Source organism: Bicyclus anynana, chromosome 13, assembly GCF_947172395.1.
Source record: "Bicyclus anynana chromosome 13, ilBicAnyn1.1, whole genome shotgun sequence".
Lineage (NCBI taxonomy): Eukaryota > Metazoa > Arthropoda > Insecta > Lepidoptera > Nymphalidae > Bicyclus > Bicyclus anynana.
In genome coordinates, this window is record NC_069095.1 from 14,347,849 (window position 1) to 14,366,882 (window position 19,034).

Below are 19,034 nucleotides of genomic sequence, written 5' to 3' on the forward strand. Positions count from 1 at the left end.
TTAAAATTTTTATTATTTTTCCATTTTTAGTGTAAAATTTCATCTCAAACGAATACATCAGACCCCTAATGACAGTCACAACCCATCTTGGTACAAAATTCTCAGCAATACAAATTAATCAAGCCCAAGCACAAAGTAGCTACTGTAAACCGTTAAGGGGTTCCCTTAATTGACCTTGGTCTTCATCATCAGAACCCTAATAACAGACACAACTCATCTAGGTAGAAAGTTCTCAGCAATACGAATTAATCAAGGCCAAACACAATGTAGTTACTGTAAACTGTTAAGGAGTTCCCTTAATTGTCCTTGGTCTTCATCACCAATCCCCTAAATGACAGTCACAACCTATCTATGTGGAAAGTTCTCATTAATACAAATTAATCAAGCCCAAACACAAGGTAACTGCTGTAAATCGCCGAGGAGTTCCCTCGTCTGTTTTATGGCTCCATCATCAGATCGATTTTAAACTTCCATGAAATTGTAGTGCTTAAAAGTGCTAAATGGAAAAGTATACGAACACACTAGACACCCATATAATTTTCGAAAGTTCTCTTCAATTTCTCCAGGATACCATCATCAGATCTTGACATGATGACAATGGGACCAAATAGGGACTATACCGTTTCAAACAAAAAAAGAATTTTTGATATCGGTCCAGGCGTCTTTGAGTAATCGGTATTTTTTTTTTTTATGTATGTACATAAAAAAAAATACCGACCGAATTGAGAACCTCCTCCTTTTTGAAGTCGGTTAAAAAGATTCGTTTGTTTGTCTCTGAAACTACTGAATAGATTTGAAACTGGCATCTTGCATTTTAACTAAGACTGCAGCGAGTCTAGCGTGCCGTCTTGATACTTCTCGTTTGTTAGTTATAGCATACACTCACCGCATAGTCTGTGCGTTTGTTAGTTATAGCATACACTCACCGCATAGTCTGTGCGCACCTCGCAGTCCGGCGTAGAGACACACTTGCAGTACTGCAGCGAGTCTAGCGTGCCGTCTTGATACTTCTCGTTTGTTAGTTATAGCATACACTCACCGCATAGTCTGTGCGCACCTCGCAGTCCGGCGTAGAGACACACTTGCAGTACTGCAGCGAGTCTAGCGTGCCGTCTTGATACTTCTCGTTTGTTAGTTATAGCATACACTCACCGCATAGTCTGTGCGCACCTCGCAGTCCGGCGTAGAGACACACTTGCAGTACTGCAGCGAGTCTAGCGTGCCGTCTTGATACTTCTCGTTTGTTAGTTATAGCATACACTCACCGCATAGTCTGTGCGCACCTCGCAGTCCGGCGTAGAGACACACTTGCAGTACTGCAGCGAGTCTAGCGTGCCGTCTTGATACTTCTCGTTTGTTAGTTATAGCATACACTCACCGCATAGTCTGTGCGCACCTCGCAGTCCGGCGTAGAGACACACTTGCAGTACTGCAGCGAGTCTAGCGTGCCGTCTTGATACTTCTCGTTTGTTAGTTATAGCATACACTCACCGCATAGTCTGTGCGCACCTCGCAGTCCGGCGTAGAGACACACTTGCAGTACTGCAGCGAGTCTAGCGTGCCGTCTTGATACTTCTCGTTTGTTAGTTATAGCATACACTCACCGCATAGTCTGTGCGCACCTCGCAGTCCGGCGTAGAGACACACTTGCAGTACTGCAGCGAGTCTAGCGTGCCGTCTTGATACTTCTCGTTTGTTAGTTATAGCATACACTCACCGCATAGTCTGTGCGCACCTCGCAGTCCGGCGTAGAGACACACTTGCAGTACTGCAGCGAGTCTAGCGTGCCGTCTTGATACTTCTCGTTTGTTAGTTATAGCATACACTCACCGCATAGTCTGTGCGCACCTCGCAGTCCGGCGTAGAGACACACTTGCAGTACTGCAGCGAGTCTAGCGTGCCGTCTTGATACTTCTCGTTTGTTAGTTATAGCATACACTCACCGCATAGTCTGTGCGCACCTCGCAGTCCGGCGTAGAGACACACTTGCAGTACTGCAGCGAGTCTAGCGTGCCGTCTTGATACTTCTCGTTTGTTAGTTATAGCATACACTCACCGCATAGTCTGTGCGCACCTCGCAGTCCGGCGTAGAGACACACTTGCAGTACTGCAGCGAGTCTAGCGTGCCGTCTTGATACTTCTCGTTTGTTAGTTATAGCATACACTCACCGCATAGTCTGTGCGCACCTCGCAGTCCGGCGTAGAGACACACTTGCAGTACTGCAGCGAGTCTAGCGTGCCGTCTTGATACTTCTCGTTTCTGGAAATGAGATGATTAGTCTTGAATTTATTAGGTTTATCATCAGATTTTACATCATATTTGAATTTGATTTCAAATCGTTGACTTTTTTAACCGAGTTCAAAAAGAAAGAGGTTCTAGATTCGGTCGGTACTTTTTTTTTTTATGTGTGTACACCGATTACTCAAAGACGCCTGGACCGATTTCAAAAATTCTTTTTTTGTTTGAAACGGTATAGTCTTCATTTGGTCCCATTGCCATCATGTCAAGATCTGATGATGGAATCCTGGAGAAATTGCGGGAAACTTTTGAAAATTATATAGGTGTCTAGTGTGTTCGTATACTTTCCCAGTTAGTACTTTTAAGCACTACAATTTCATGAAGGTTTAAAATCGATCGATCCATAAAATAGACGAGGGAACTCCTCGGCGATTTACAGCAGTAACCTTGTGTTTGGGCTTGATTAATTGTATTAATGAGAACTTTCCACATAGATAGGTTGTGACTGTCATCTGATGTATTCGTTTGAGATGAAATTTTACACTAAAAATGGAAATATAATAAAAAATTTAATAAAAAAAATACAACCGACTTCAAAACCTAAAAACGTACCCACTAAACTAAAAAGTGAAAAATAACATCATAATATGTTCTACCTGCTGATCAGTATGAAGGCGGTGCTTAGCCGGTGTTATCTTAATTTAAGCCATTTCTGACAGGACCACATGAAACGATACTGTTTGCAAAATCTAAATCTATAAGATATTCTCACACGGCTTGAATTAATACATCACCGGCTTAGCACCGCCTTCATACTGATCAGCAGGTAGAACATATTATGATGTTATTTTTCACTTTTTAACCGACTTCAAAAAGGAGGAGGTTCTCAATTCGGTCGGTTTTTTTTTTTTTTTTTTTTTATGTATGTACACCGATTACTCTAAGACGCCTTGACCGATTTCAAAAATTCTTTTTTTGTTTGAAACGGTATACGGTAGTCCCCATTTGGTCCCATTGCCATCATGTCAAGATCTGATGATGGAATCCTGGAGAAATTGAGGGGAACTTTCAAAAATTATATAGGTGTCTAGTGTGTTCGTATACTTTTCCATTTAGTACTTTTAAGCACTACAATTTCATGAAGGTTTGAAATCGATCTGATGATGGAGTCATAAAATAGACGAGGGAACTCCTCGGCGATTTACAGCAGTTACCTTGTGTTTGGGCTTGATTAATTTTTGTATTAATGAGAACTTTCCACATAGATAGGTTGTGACTGTCATTTAGGGGTTTGGTGATGAAGACCAAGGACAATTAAGGGAACTCCTTAACAATTTACAGCAACTACCTTGTGTTTGGCCTTGATTAATTCGTATTGCTGAAAACTTTCTACCTAGATGAGTTGTGTCTGTTATTAGGGGTCTGATGATGAAGACCAAGGTCAATTAAGGGAACCCCTTAACGGTTTACGGTAGCTACCTTGTGCTTGGGCTTGATTAATTTGTATTGCTGAGAATTTTGTACCTAGATGGGTTGTGACTGTCATTAGGGGCCTGATGTATTCATTTGAGATGAAATTTTACACTAAAAATGGAAAAATAATAAAAATTTTAATTAAAAAAAGTACAACCGACTTCAAAACCTAAAAACGTTCCCACTAAACTAAAAAGTAAAAAATAACATCATAATATGTTCTACCTGCTGATCAGTATGAAGGCGGTGCTTAGCCGGTGTTGTCTTAATTTAAGCCATTTCTGACAGGACGACATGAAACAACACTGTCTGCAAAATCTAAATCTATAAGATATTCTCACATGGCTTGAATTTATACATCACCGGCTTAGCACCGCCTTCATACTGATCAGCAGGTAGAACATATTATGATGTTATTTTTCACTTTTTAGTTTAGTGGGAACGTTTTTAGGTTTTGAAGTCGGTTGTACTTTTTTTAATTAAAATTTTTATTAGTTTAGTGGGTACGTTTTTAGCTTTTGAAGTCGGTTGTATTTTTTTATTAAAATTTTTATTATTTTAGATAATTATGTATTGTAGGTGGAGGCGAGTAAAACTCCCTTTAGCAGTGATAGCTTTTTTGTGATTGTTTGGTTGCGTAACTGTCAAAGCGAAGCTTGCCCCTAGTGTTCGTTTATTTTTAAGTTGTCACCATATACTATCTCTTTCTACCTTTATACTTAATCAAATAATTTTAATGTTTCATTTTTCATTGCCTTTTGCTTGATATCGCTGCCTTAATGTGATTTCATTATATCGTAGCAGAGTATCAAGCAGAGTAATCTGTAGAGTCGCCCTGTTGATATAATGGACTTCCGGTCTTGTTTACTAATGTTTATAACGTGGTCCTGTCCTGGTTGCCGACGGTTCGGCACCGTAGTGTACCTACGTATAGCAACACAAGGCCTATGTCTTGTAGTTTAATCTATCATCTGGTACGACAGTTAATATTGTCGTCACCTGTAGTGAATAAAGGGACAAGGACGAAGAATAAAGAATTTGTAGGGAGTCAAGAAGGCGGTCCGGGAAAAACGCGAAGAGCAAGCACCGGGCCCGCCCTCTCACTTATTCGGCCCGAATGACTGCGAAGTCGGAGGGGCCACGGGAGGTGGTGGGTTGTCCTTACCTGTGTCCGCCGTCGTTGTACGCCGGTCGTCCGTTGATCCGGATGTCCGGGTCGTCCCCCCGGGCCGGGTAGCGTCCGGCGCCCGGCGGCCGGTTGTAGAAGCCGGCCGTGTCGCTCGGCTGCTGGAACAACTCGTCTGCTTGCACGTTGTCGCGGTTGTTCCTGGCAACGTGTTCAAATACTTTATTGTACTTTCACTGTTTTAATCATGTTCTTTCATTCAATTAGTGATAGTAAGAGTTAGTCTATTCCATAGGTGTTCTTTTCCTCAGGAAAAGTCACTATAAATATAAACAAAAATAACCTTCTGCATACTATTGGTTATTAGTGGGTGAGTTGGTTCAGGGAATTCCGATTTCCGAAATAGTTCCAGTCGAGCGGACTTGCGCAAGTAACACAGTTGAAGGTGAGTGGTTGCGCTGTTTTTACATTCAATAAGTGACCTAGAAAGTATTAACATTTTAAAGAAAGGTAAATGTGTTAGTAACTATTATAGTATGAGTTACATTTTTACCTATAAAACTTAATAATAATGTACCTACAAATTATAATGCTACAAACAGGACGTGTAATATTGTAATCATAATCATTGTTTATCTTAAGTTTACAAAAATATTAATAAACATCAATTTAAATGAGTTATTCTTGATGATTATCTAATTATATTGTAATGTAATGTAAATAGTTTTCGGATTGATTGTAATGCATGAGTTCACATGAGTTAAATCAGACAACAGTCTATTTAGGCATTCTTGTGAAAATTTTTCAATTGTTTAAAAATAATACTGGCCTACTACTTTTAAAAATAACTCCCCTTTCCACTTTCAACTAAAAACAGTTTAATATCATTGGTTAGCTTGGTGTTTATACAACTAACTAGTAGACGCCGCGTGGTTCCTGTTCCCGAAGAATACGGGGATAAAATATAACCTAAAGCCTTCCTCCATAAATGGACTATCTAAAACTGAAAAAAAAAATTAAATCGGACCAGGATTCCTGAGATTAGTGCGTTAAACCAAATAAACATACTCTTCAGCTTTATAATATTAGTGCAGATTAATATTTCAACAACGGTGTCTCGGCCTCGAGGCCGGCCTCCCATCAGTGGAACTGTAGAGACCACCGGAGACAGTAAGAAGCTGTCTGCTGCAGTTGCTCAACCTTCAGACAAACAATACCAGCGGATGCTGCAACGAGGGCCATCAGTCTCAGCGGACTATGATAAGCTCGAGAACGGCGGTGGGATAATTACGCTATCTATTGTAATAGAACAATAAGTAGTGATCCTACCCGCAGTCGGTCAAGGCGCCGAACTCCGCTCGAGCGGAACGATGTGTTGCGTGAAGACGATAGCGCAGCTAGTGGCCGATCGTGGCTTTAATTGTTCTGACCTTACTGTTTGCTGCCTACATCAGTGGTTCGTTTGTTGTTTTCAACCCCCTGCGCAATTATTTTCCTTTTTTTTAAATATATATTTTTTATAATATTCCCATTTCCCTCGTACTCGTCGGGAAAGGCTGTGCTAGGAGTGAGTACGACAATAGAGCAACAGGGCGGGGATCGAACCACCATCCCTCGGTGATGAGTCCAACCGCTCTTACTGCTGAGTTATTGAGGCTTCGAAATTAAGGCGGCGTCATGAGCTTGACGACGTCTTTGTGTTTGCACATAACGTCGCAAATGAATGACAATTACAGGAATGACCTCAAATTAGTGGTTTGTCACAGTGACTCAATTTATTCTAAGGATGAAAACTTACTAGGCGTTTTGTTTCGAATCAAAGATTTATGGAACATGAGGTGGTTTGAGTAATTGATCGGGTGGTGAATCATATGTTCATACCAGAAATGATCAGTATGCGGAATTGGAAAGAGTTAAAACTCCGTGTCTCAGAGAGCACTCCACACTTTGGACTCCGATTACGATTTAGGTACAAATACTCAGACAGGAGGAGCTTTTGCAGCAGAGGTGGCTATAATGAATAGCCTGATGACAATGGAAATTCAACAAAGTAGATAAATGTTATCTACCTTACCTTACCATTGTTCTTGCCCCCTAATGACCATGAATGAGTCAGTCATCGCAGGGCTAGATCTTTAGCACCGCTGCAGTTCGACACTGGCCAGTCGATGATGATGATGTTTAGTGTGGCGGTTAGTGCTAACAACGACCATTTGGTTGTATGGTCGATGGTGCTTAAGGTCTGTGTTAAGGTACCCATGACGTACCTCCTGTTGGTCGGCTCGTCCACGAAGCCCACCTTGGCGTCGATGCGCACGCTGTCTTCTGCCTGCGAGTCGGGCCACCGCCACGCCGCCGCCCGCCCAGCGCTGGACCACAGCACCAGCAGCAGCGCCGCGCGCTCTAGTGTACCTGACAAAAGTGTTACCATCATTAAACGGCGCTGTTTGGGCTGGCTTAAAAAGGAATAAAACTTACAAGGAAGTTTACTTATAAGGAAGTTTACATGACAATTAGTACATAAAAAGTGTTCCATCCCTAAAAACAAACATGTTTTTGTCGCGATAAAGTCGCGGGAGTTTGCTATATAATAATGTGAAAGATAAATTCCATTTTATATCTCAGATTATTGAAGAAGGAAATAATATCGAAAGGCTGTATGCCTTAGAGGAGTTTATAACGATATATTGAAAAAGATACTTTCATGAAAAATAAGTCATGTCAAGTGTTGAGCTTTATTGTATCCTAAGTTATCTGTTTTTGTGCAAAAAGTGATTTTTTTTTGTATAAAGTGTGACATCAATTTAGATCATTGCTTTAGCTTTTGTGGACGATACACAATTTTTATATTGATTTTTTTTTCTTTTGTTTTATATTTAATTTCCATTTTTTACATTTACGTTTTGATATGATGGGATATCATTATGGGATATCATTTTATTCGCTTCTAAATATATGAAGTTTTGGAATTTGTATATTCTTGTCATTTGACATAATTTCCTTGCAGCGTCGGTCGGTAGGCGATGACGTCACAGCATTGTCTCCGTGATTACAAACATTATCCTGCAAGTAGATACGACTAATTGTTATAGTTGTAGTTCAGTGCTGGCGTATAACAACTGTGCGTCTATTGTGGTGTGCATTGTGTGACTAATGCAGTTATTACTTCATCTGTGACCTTAAGGTCATGATTTTTTTCTTAAAAAATGCTAGTAATCTATATTTACGTCATATTTCTGTTTAGTCGAATCGATACTTCTTAACTTGCGAGTGAGGGAGTAGAGTTGTCTTTTCACTGTTGATCATTTTCATCTTGTTCATTGTCTTCATTTGCATTAGTACAATAAAATATCGCTTGCGTATTTGGTTACTAAACTAAATTTCCTCTGAAGCTGACTACCGTGGTGAAAACTGTATCAGATTACGTTGATGTTCAACTTGAAGCTAGGGGATCGTTTTCCTTAGACCATTAATGGTCTAAGTCGTTTTCAGATCTGACTCCACTCACAGCACACAAATGATTTCTGCTTTCTTATCGCCCTGTTACGAGTACATACACAATCCGTCTGTTTATAGTATATACACTTAATCACATACTAAAGCTAAAGCATGTTCCAAAAAAAAAAACATACTAAGATACGTACCTACAATGACATCATCATTTTACCAAAAGTATACTGTTATATTACGTCTTATTTTCTAATTGCAGGAGTGAGGTCTCTGTTTCCTTATTCCTACGACTTTGTTATTTTATTAGACCACATGTAAACTTACTATCAAGCGAGTTATGTATACTAATATTATAAAGAGGTAAATTTTGTGAGTTTGTAAGGATCTCTGAATCTACTAAACTAAACGGTATCTGAAAATAATCCTTTACTAATAGAAAGCCACATTTTGTGTGTCATAACTCATTTATACAAGAAAGAGAAGTACGCGGATGAAACCGTGGGACGGTTGCTTGTTTATCACAAAAACATTATATACCGGCGTATATATTTACATAGCTAATCATCTATTAGTAAAACTATACTTAGGTATTTTAAAATGTAATGAGATGAAATGTCAATGACCTGAGAAGTTACAAAATGGGTGGTAACTCCGTCACCCGGGCCAGGGACGCCCGCTGCAGTAAAGGGTGCTGTGGTTTGTGCTCATAAAGTGTCTTGTCGAAGTGTCGAAGGTCAACAGTTGGGCCAAGGTATAAGGTGTTTCATAATGCATACTTTCGTCTCTCTATTTTTCAACACGTATTTTTAACTTTTTAACTATCAATTGGTTGCAGGTAGGCATCTATATATTTGTGAAAGCTTTACTTAAATATTTATATTAGTGTGTTTGTTGCATTCATGCCCCTCATCGAAATGCTCTTTTATAGGCGATCAGTTAACATCAAGTAGATTATATTTCTACGACCAATATTACTGTATGATGCTTTGTTTGTGGTGATAAAGTATATCTAATGCAAAATTTCGTTTTTTTAGCAAAGTTTGAAGTCTTTTCTAACGAGTTATTGTATCCGTACTAGAAACAAAACCCAGAACTCTTCTTACTCAGTGCGCCGGAGAGGTAGTCTAAAAGTTGACGCAGTTAATAAAATTATAATATGTAAAGCAGTGGGCGGGAGGTTTCACAATAAGTAGTAGATAAACACGAGGCTTTAGACGCGTTGTTGTCAAAACAAAGTCCATGTTGAGCTTTATGTGTCAAGGTCGGGGTCGGTGATACATCTTTTCGAAAAATGGAGGTCAAGGCAGTTTCCTCGGTACTACCCAACATATGAGACGAAATTCATTATGGTCAGATGAATGAGTTAGTAATTGTCTTATTTATTTATTATACTCTAGTTGGGCTCCGCGGTTTCACCCGCGTAAATCTCATTCCTATAAGTAGTTATCGGGATAAAAGTAGGTTATACGGTATAGGTAGTCCATCGTAGTCAGTAGTATAAAAAATGTCCTTGCAATAACCGGTAAGTTTTCTTGAAATTTTCTTAATTTTCAATTCACAAGAAACTTCTCCTGATTTCATCAGGATACACCAAACACAACAAATAACGAAACCAAAATTGATACAGTCGTTAAAGCGTCATGCCGTGAACAAGAAAATTAGGGATTTATTTTTAACTGATTTCCAAAAAGAAAGAGGTTCTGTGCTAAGCAGTGTTAAATCATATCGCTAATCATATACAGTAAGTAATAACGAATCCTACTAATAGGTACCTATTATAAACACGAAAGTTTGTATGATGTTTGAATGTTTGTTATTGTTTAACGCCGTTGTTGTTAACAAACGAATGTTTGTTACTGTTTTGTTACTGTTTAACTACTACTGAAGCGATTTGGCTGAAATTTGGATTTTACTCTGGACACATAGGCTACTTTCAACCCGGAAAAAACTATGGTTCCGGCGGGATTTGTGAAAGAGTGAATACCACGCGGACTAAGTCGCAGGCGTCCGCTAGGTAATTACAATTTGTATGCATTTGTGAATAACAAGTAGACGTGAAGTTGAAGTCCGTCGTCTACAATCAGGAAAAGCTTCGCGCAGTGCGCGACAAGCGGCGAGCAGAGCTTTTTGTGACGCTTGGAGATGCGTGTAGGTATTCCCCAGGACATAGGGTGACAGGAGGATAATAAGTATAGATTCTGAACTGCATTGTTCAATCATAAAGACGATAAACAAAAAAAAATTCTCTGGAAAATCAGAATCTGGAAACGTTCAGAAAACTTAACGACCATTTTTATAGACGCTTGTTAATCAATCGCGACTCGATACTTTAAAAATAAATACTTACTTAAATACTTAAATAATACACATACACATCTAGCCTCAAAGTAAGCATACAGAGTAGCTTGTGTTATGGGTGCTAAGATAGTTAATATTATAATATTAATATACAATTATATACTACATATAAATACTTATATAATGTATAAATACACACAGACACTGGAAAACACTCATGCTCATCACACAAATATTTTCCAGTTGTGGGAATCGAACCCACAGCCGTGGATGCAGAAAGCAGGGTCACTACCCACTGCGCCACGCGGCCGTCGTATAAGGATAACATTTTGCACATAGATAGATTATAAGCATACTTTTTGTATTTGAATTGAATTTAAGCAAGCCAATATTCCTACAGGAATGATATCAACGCAGGTGTAACTAACTGTGGGATAACTACTCGTAGCTAGCAAGTTATAATTAAAACAGAGTATTTAATTTTGAAGAAAATTGAGAAAAATAAATAATAATTCAATAAATTAATAAATAGACTAAAATTAAAAATAAAAATAAATGAAATACAATCAAAGCATACCTAATATCATGTCGTCAGCACACGTGAACCATAACTACACAAACAAGTATATCCACTATATGTGAGGCACGCACGCGCCGCTCCGTCTTATGTAACGCACTGCGAGCAGCGACTGCGTCGGTTTCAGCGCCGCGGCGTGAAAGCCTCCGCCCGCCAGCCGCTCATAGTTTTGTACGGCGGGCACGGTTGGGCAAGTGCGCTACTCCGCTAGCAATAGTTCAGATCTATACAGCCTTCTCGTTACTCTTACAACTGACAGGTACATGTTGTAACTGAAGCTTGAGAAACAAAAATACACTTTTGTATTAGTAATGGTTGACAGATATGCCTCAATGGTTCAGTAATTTAGTCTATGTGGTTGTAAATGGCGAGGTCCTGAGTAGGGTAGGGAAATGTTGTATCATAAATATTACATTGACAGTTGACATAGAATGTCAGCGTTTGATAAACGGCCCAGGCATCCAGTTAGCTGATCGCTTCACCGAGATGGCTGCGACACTTAGGACATTAGTTCACACTAAGATGTACCTACCACTTTATTCTCAGCCATGTCTATTCTAACCATGACAAACCTTGGCGTAACTAGTGTTATATGCTATCAGTAACAGGGTGAAATAGTTTGTCCTAAGCTTTACTGGTTTTTATTATCGCGTGTAGGTAGAATTAGTTTGGCTTAGGCAAAACTAGTATATCCTTTATTCGCTTTTGGCCAGTAACATATTATGCACTTCTACCTAATGGTATTTACTATATCCAGTTGAACAGCAGGTATATGTTTATTATAATTCAGGTAAAGGAAGCAATCAATTACCATTAGGTCATTACAGAGAACAATCTGAAACATCTAATGCTGCTGCTTTTAGAATCATTGTAATATAACGACGCAATGGAAACGTATTACGAGTGTAATACTTCCCCATATGAGCTCTCAAAGAGTTTTGAGTAAAGCTCTCGAAACAGATTTGCGTTAAAGATCTTGTCCAGAAACTACTGCATTGAATATTATTATGTTGGGTGTTGACAATTCGACGTTGGTGATGATGAAGCATCTGAGACTTGGTGGCTAACATTCATAATTCTAAAATAGTGTTGGAATGGTGACCCCGTACCGGAAAGAGCAGTGTTGTTAGACCCCCATTAGGTGAACCGACGCTATCAAGCAGGTCCAAGGGAGACGCTTGATGCAGGATGCCCAACACTGTGCAGTGTTTGAATGATATTAATAGACGACCATCGGCTAATTATAATGATGATGATATGTTATTGAGTATCTCCACATTCTCGAGTCGAAGAGAGTAAAAATCGTTGTAATACTACTAGTACTACTACTACTAGTAGTTAGTGAAGGCGCAGTTGTTGTATCGCTCCGTCGGAGGCCACGTTGCATCAGAGCCAGCTCACGCCGGGGAAGCCCTAAGGTCTCGAGAATGACCCAAATACTGTAACACTCACAGCAACTAGTCAACTTTATCAATTTTGGCTATTGAGATACGTAATATTTTGAACTACCAGTCAGTTTGTAGAAATATTTTTGTACTAGCGGTTTTATCCGCGTGGTTCCCGTTCCCGTAAGAATATGGGGATAATATATAGCTTAAAGTCTTCCTCGATAAATGGGCTATCTAACTCTCTCTCTCTCTCTCCGCGTCGTGTATCCTCATTACTGAGGGTCGTGACCCCTATCACACATTCATAACTTTTTTCCGTACGATGTCACGCCATGCGGCTCGGCTTTTCGCGACTTGTAGAGCATCGTGTACTTTTGTATCGAGAGTGGTGCAGATTTGATCTGACCAACGCAACGGGCTACGTCCCCGAGGTCTCTTTCCTTCCACTTTGCCAGTGATAACAAGTTTCTCTAGGTTATCTCCTTCAAAGGGCTATCTAACACAGAAAGAATTTTTCAAATCGGACCAGTAGTTCCTGAGATTAGCGCGTTCAATCAATCAAACAAACGAACAAACTCTTCAGATTTATTATATTAGTATAGATATGTCAATAATCAAGATCATGAAGAGTGGCTTAGGTACTTTTAAAGAGGGAAGGATGTCAATAAATGGGGAAACTTTGTATGAAAGTCTGTTCTTTGAAATTCGAAGAGTTTTCCTCGCGGAGCTATTCACAAGCGTTTGCTAGTAGTAAATTATTTCTAGAAGACGGTTGAATGTAGTAATATAGTGAGGGCACAAACGCGTTTGTGTGCGTAAATTAAAGGAACATAAACGCATTCGGAAAGCGTGTGACATCGAAACACGTTTACCAGAAAATCATTGCATAGCAACCACTTTGCAAATAGATAATAGTTTATTAATTGTATCTACTTTGCTAACACTCCTCCGGTATCACACACAAGCACGCCCTTTTGTTTGTCTATTATATATCTTGCAATTCCAACCGAAACCGCTCTTTCGAAAATAAAAGATCTATAGTAGTGATTGCTGACTTATGTTGATGATGATGAAAAGTATAATTTAATATTTCGCAATACAATCCGATTACTTATTATATGAACCATAATAGCGCGTAATTTATATCGACATTGAGATTTGGGTTTTTTGTATGATGAAGCCAATTAGTTCCCAATACAAGATGGCGGCCTTGTGGGTATCCGCTGCATATACTTGTGACGGAAACCCGTCTACCGATCGTTATCGTTACTAAATATTGTTCTTTTGTTATGTTACGAATGATATAACTTGGTAATAAATGTATCCGATCTTTTAGTGAGACTAGCAAACGTCCGCGACTTCGTCTAGGTGAAATTCAGTTTTTCACAAATCCTGCAGAAACGGATTTTAGGTAGGTACAGTTTTACGGTTGTTTGTTGCGATGGTAATAACTGAAAGGAAACTTAGATTTCAGACTTTTCTTGATACGGATAAATAATATCATGTATCTTTATACATGAGTAGGTACAACATACAACTTTGTATGGACGGCAAAAACAAAACACAGCCCCTAGTCCCCGGCAGCCCCGCTATTCCTGGCTCTGGCAGCGGTTATGGTAACGGCGGGGCAAGGGGTGTTAAGAATCTCCGGCAGAGATTCCGCTGCCAACCCCGACGACTAGACCTGGCAACATACAACGCACGCACTTTGAGGTCCGACGAAAAGGTCATCGAGCTGGAAGAAGTTATGAGCAAGTTGCACTGGGATATCATAGGATTGTCTGAAGTCCGAAGAGAGGGGGAGGGCTCGATAATCCTTGAATCCGGCAACATGCTCTACTACCGGGAGGGCGACCAACAGTCCCAGGGTGGTGTCGGATTTATCGTTCACAAGTCCCTCGTGAACAATGTTGTAAAAGTCGAGAGTGTGTCGAGCAGGGTAGCGTTCCTGGTCCTCCGAATTACCAAACGGTATTCGTTGAAGGTTATACAGGTTTACGCACCGACCTCGACACATCCCGACGAGGAGGTAGAGGTATTGTATGAGGATATTTCTAAAGCCATACATGCCTCAAACTCTTATTACAATGTTGTGATGGGGGATTTTAACGCAAAGCTGGGCGAACGTAGCGGTTCAGAGTTGAAAGTGGGACGATTTGGATATGGGCAACGGAACGATAGGGGCCAAATGTTGGCTGACTTCATGGAGAAGGAGGGCCTCTTTATGATGAACTCCTTCTTCAAGAAGCCACCACACAGGAAATGGACCTGGATGAGCCCCGATGGTTCCACGAAAAACGAGATCGACTTCATCTTGTCTACCAGACGGCAAATATTCAACGATGTTTCTGTGATCCATAGGGTGAAAACCGGTAGCGATCACCGAATGGTTAGAGGCACGTTGAATATCAACATTCAGCTGGAACGGTATCGACTGGTGAAGTCTACGCTCCGACCTACTCGTGCCCATATTCAAAACCCCGAGTCCTTTCAACTAGAACTGCAGAACCGCTTTGATTGCCTAGCAAATTGCGAAACTGTGGACGATCTGAACAACAGGTTCGTGGAAACTGTCCATTCCGTTGGGTCTAAGTTCTATAAGACCCACCGTGCGAAAAGAACCAAAAAGTTCTCGGACCAAACACTTAAACTCATGGAAGAGAGGCAAGAAATGAGATTACAGTCTTCAGCAGATGCGTCAAAATACCGACAAATCAATAGACAGATCTCTAAGTCGCAAACCAGCGACTTGCGAAATTTCAATACCGAGCGTATTAAAAATGCGATTGAAAATAATCGAGGCTCGAAAGTTTTCGCCAGAGATCTGTCTATTGGACAGAGGCAGCTGACGCGTTTGAAGACCGAACACGGTAATCTAATTTCTTCCAAGCCCGAGTTATTAAGTGAGGTCGAGAAGTTCTATGGACAGCTATACACGACTACTCAGCAGCCTGTTGCCAATTTGGCTAAAGACCCCAGAGCCAAGTTGACCCGACACTATACCGAAGATATCCCGGACGTCAGCCTATACGAGATTAGTGTGGCTCTCAAACACCTGAAGAACAATAAGGCGCCAGGTGAGGACGGAATCACAGCAGAACTCCTGAAAGCGGGTGGAAAACCGATACTTAAAGTCCTTCAGCGATTGTTCAATTCCGTCATTCACGAGGGCACGACGCCTGAGGCGTGGCATAGGAGCGTGGTGGTTCTGTTCTTCAAAAAAGGTGACAACACCTTGCTGAAGAATTACAGACCCATCTCGCTGCTAAGCCATGTTTACAAATTGTTCTCGAGAGTCATCACGAATCGTCTCGCTAATAGGTTTGACGACTTCCAGCCTCCCGAACAAGCCGGTTTCCGAAAAGGCTTTAGTACCATAGACCACATCCATACGCTGCGGCAGGTTATACAGAAGACTCACGAGTATAACCAGCCACTTTGCTTAGCGTTTGTGGACTATGAGAAAGCCTTCGATTCGGTGGAAACTTGGGCTGTGCTAAGGTCATTGCAGAGATGCCGAATTGATTACAGGTATATCCAAGCGTTGAAGTGCTTGTACGAAAACGCCACTATGTCAGTCCGTATTCAGGATCAGACTACGAGGCCAATCCAGTTGCAGCGAGGAGTGCGTCAGGGAGATGTGATCTCTCCGAAGCTATTTACCGCCGCACTGGAAGACGTCTTTAAGCTTCTGGACTGGAGCGGACTTGGCATCAACATCAATGGCGAGTACATCACTCAACTGCGGTTCGCGGATGATGTAGTCATCATGGCACAGACTCTGGATGACCTTAGTACCATGCTCAATGACCTCAGCAGCGTTTCTCAACAGGTGGGCCTGAAAATGAACATGGGCAAAACAAAAATAATGTGTAATGCTCATGTATCGCTCCACCCAGTTATAGTTGAGAACGCTGCACTCGAAATTGTAGACGAATACATATACCTAGGACATATGATCCAGTTAGGTAGGTCCAATTTCGAGAAAGAGGTGAACCGTCGAATCCAACTCGGCTGGGCTGCATTCGGGAAGCTTCGCGACATCTTTTCGTCCGAAATTCCTCAGTGCCTGAAGACAAAAGTCTTCGAACAGTGCGTGTTGCCAGTGATGACCTATGGTTCCGAGACTTGGTCGCTAACTATGGGCCTCATAAGAAGGCTTAGAGTCACACAGCGGGCGATGGAACGAGCTATGTTAGGAGTATCTCTGCGTGATCGAATCAGAAATGAGGAGATCCGCAGAAGAACCAAAGTCACCGACATAGCTCAACGAGTTGCGAAGCTGAAGTGGCAATGGGCGGGGCACATAGTTCGAAGAGCCGATGGACGTTGGGGTCCCAAAGTGCTGGAATGGCGACCCCGCACTAGTAAGCGCAGTGTTGGCCGACCCCCCACCAGGTGGACTGACGACATCAAGCGAGTCGCAGGGATTCGCTGGATGCAGGCGGCTCAGTATCGTGATGTTTGGAAGTCCCTACAAAAGGCCTATGTCCTGCAGTGGACGTCCATCGGCTGATATGATGATGATGATGAGGTACAACATACAAAGCCAAGTGTGAAAAAAAAAACGAAGATTAACATTCTTAGTACAACGTAATAGTAACAAAATCATTACCTCTATCTTTAAAGTGAATAAATAAACCAAACGCATATTATCATTATAATGCTTATAAAATAAATAAAAAAAATAAACAAAAACAATACTGCATCGGCCGGGAATCGAACCCGGGCCGCCCGCGTGGCAGGCGAGCATTCTACCACTGAACCACCGATGCTTCTTATTATACTGAGTAAATTACAATGGAGTATCACTACATGGTGACGTCACTAGCGCTCTCGCAGCTGGTGTGAATACGCTGTATCGAAATGGAAAGGAAACGAGTTTTTTTTTTTCAATTTCATCACGTACTTTGACCGTATTCTTGTACTGTAAGTGTTACATATTATAATTAATGTAATTCGTCGGGCGAGTGTGTGTATCATGACGATTTTTTTTAGTTTTAATTGTATTCAAAGTTGTAATATTATAACATTATTTTATTAAAGTTGTACTTTATATAACAATACTTAATTATTTTTATCTGTTTAAATCTGGTCCAGATAATAAATTTCATTTAAAAATAGTTCAAGTTCTTGAAATTTAGTAACGTTTTTAAAACTATATTTTCTACAATATTGCGTCTATGAAATATCAAATTATTTCTTTATTTCAAAGAATTTCAGGCATTACACCCACCACGTTCCAGTTTGGACGGGTGTTTAAAGTATAAGATGACAATGTTTGACTTCAACGACCGCTATCAGAAGCTAATGATATTGAACTGGACCGACCGACGTCCGAACTCCGAGCCGCTACAGAGTAATTCGTGGTACAAAGATCCGAAGCCACAAAGCCACTGATCCACCGAGCGAGGATCACAACGTTCAGTGTGTGTGTGCGCAGGCTACGGGCACATCGCGCCGAAGACGCAGACGGGCAAGGTGGTGACCATCTTCTACGCCATCCTGGGCATCCCGCTCATGCTGCTCTGCCTTTCCAACATCGGGGACGTCATGGCTTCTTCCTTCCGGTGCGTATCCCAGCCATAGATGTATAATAATAATAATATGTTGTCTGCGGCATCTTCAGCACTGTAGAATCCGGATCGAAGGACCATGAAATGTACCAGCCAGCCCACTCTGTCTCTTCTTCTCTGCTCGTGCGCGTGTTGCTCAACGGACTTTATATCCTTGCCATTTTATGGTTTATTGGAGTTTTAAAAAATATCACGTAGACAAAAAATTGCTATCGAAAATGGACAGGCGTTTTTAATAGATATTGAAAAATTATTATTAGCTACGAGTATTATTATTAGTACGCGTATACAGGGTGATTCGGACTTTAGTACCGATATTTTTTTCGTGGTTCAGTATCATTAATAGAACATAAATCTACAAACAGTTCGATACATTTTATGTAATTTTTTTTTATCAATTTATGTCTCAGAAATAACAAAATAATGGACACATTACCAAACAAACTGCGCAAATGCTGGCGGCACTTTGTAAGACGCCGACAAAGAAATACCGGCCGTAGGCATATCGTTTCGGCTTCGACTGACGGGGGTGGCAGAGGTGAGGGGATCGAAAAATCCCTGAGGACGCCTACCAAATTGCCGATGGGCGACCAGTGACAGACAATCTGCCGTCGCTTGCGCATTTACTATGTCGGGATTTTCAAATCGCGACTATTACGAAATGGGGCGAGTGTATTTGCTCAGCAATGAACGCCTTCGTGCAGCTTGCACAATGTACGAGTGAGTGTTCCTAGGCCACGAGCCCAAGGAATCCTGAACCCCGCAGTGCCTAATGTGAGGAACAAGTGTTTTAAATAAACTAAATGAAAATTTTATTAAAACGTTCTCGGATGTGCCTTGAAAATGGACTTCATTTCGAACAATTGTTAAAATACAGTGATTAAAATTTTCAAATTAACAAAAACAA

At 40.8% G+C, this 19,034-nt stretch overlaps 2 protein-coding genes and 1 non-coding gene across 3 annotated transcripts in view; 1 reads left to right on the top strand and 2 right to left on the bottom strand.

Moving 5' to 3' along the window:
* The window catches only part of LOC112044115 (uncharacterized), a 31,772-nt gene that overhangs the window by 6,399 nt on the left and 6,339 nt on the right, over window positions 1–19,034 (top strand). Inside the window, exon 5 of the mRNA XM_052884989.1 lies at window positions 17,995–18,121. Coding sequence (XP_052740949.1) covers window positions 17,995–18,121 — 127 coding nt within the window. The remainder of the gene's footprint in view (window positions 1–17,994; window positions 18,122–19,034) is intronic.
* On the bottom strand, window positions 927–11,319 carry LOC112044147 (uncharacterized). Its single transcript, XM_024079890.2, has 4 exons — window positions 11,164–11,319; window positions 7,106–7,250; window positions 4,878–5,039; window positions 927–2,260 (listed from the first exon to the last, which is right to left on the bottom strand). Exons 1-4 carry the CDS (start codon window positions 11,171–11,173, stop codon window positions 2,149–2,151), a joined length of 429 nt encoding a protein of 142 aa, XP_023935658.2. The 5' UTR covers window positions 11,174–11,319; the 3' UTR covers window positions 927–2,148.
* On the bottom strand, window positions 17,256–17,326 carry Trnag-gcc (transfer RNA glycine (anticodon GCC)). Its single transcript has one exon. It is a non-coding gene; the product is annotated as a tRNA-Gly (tRNA).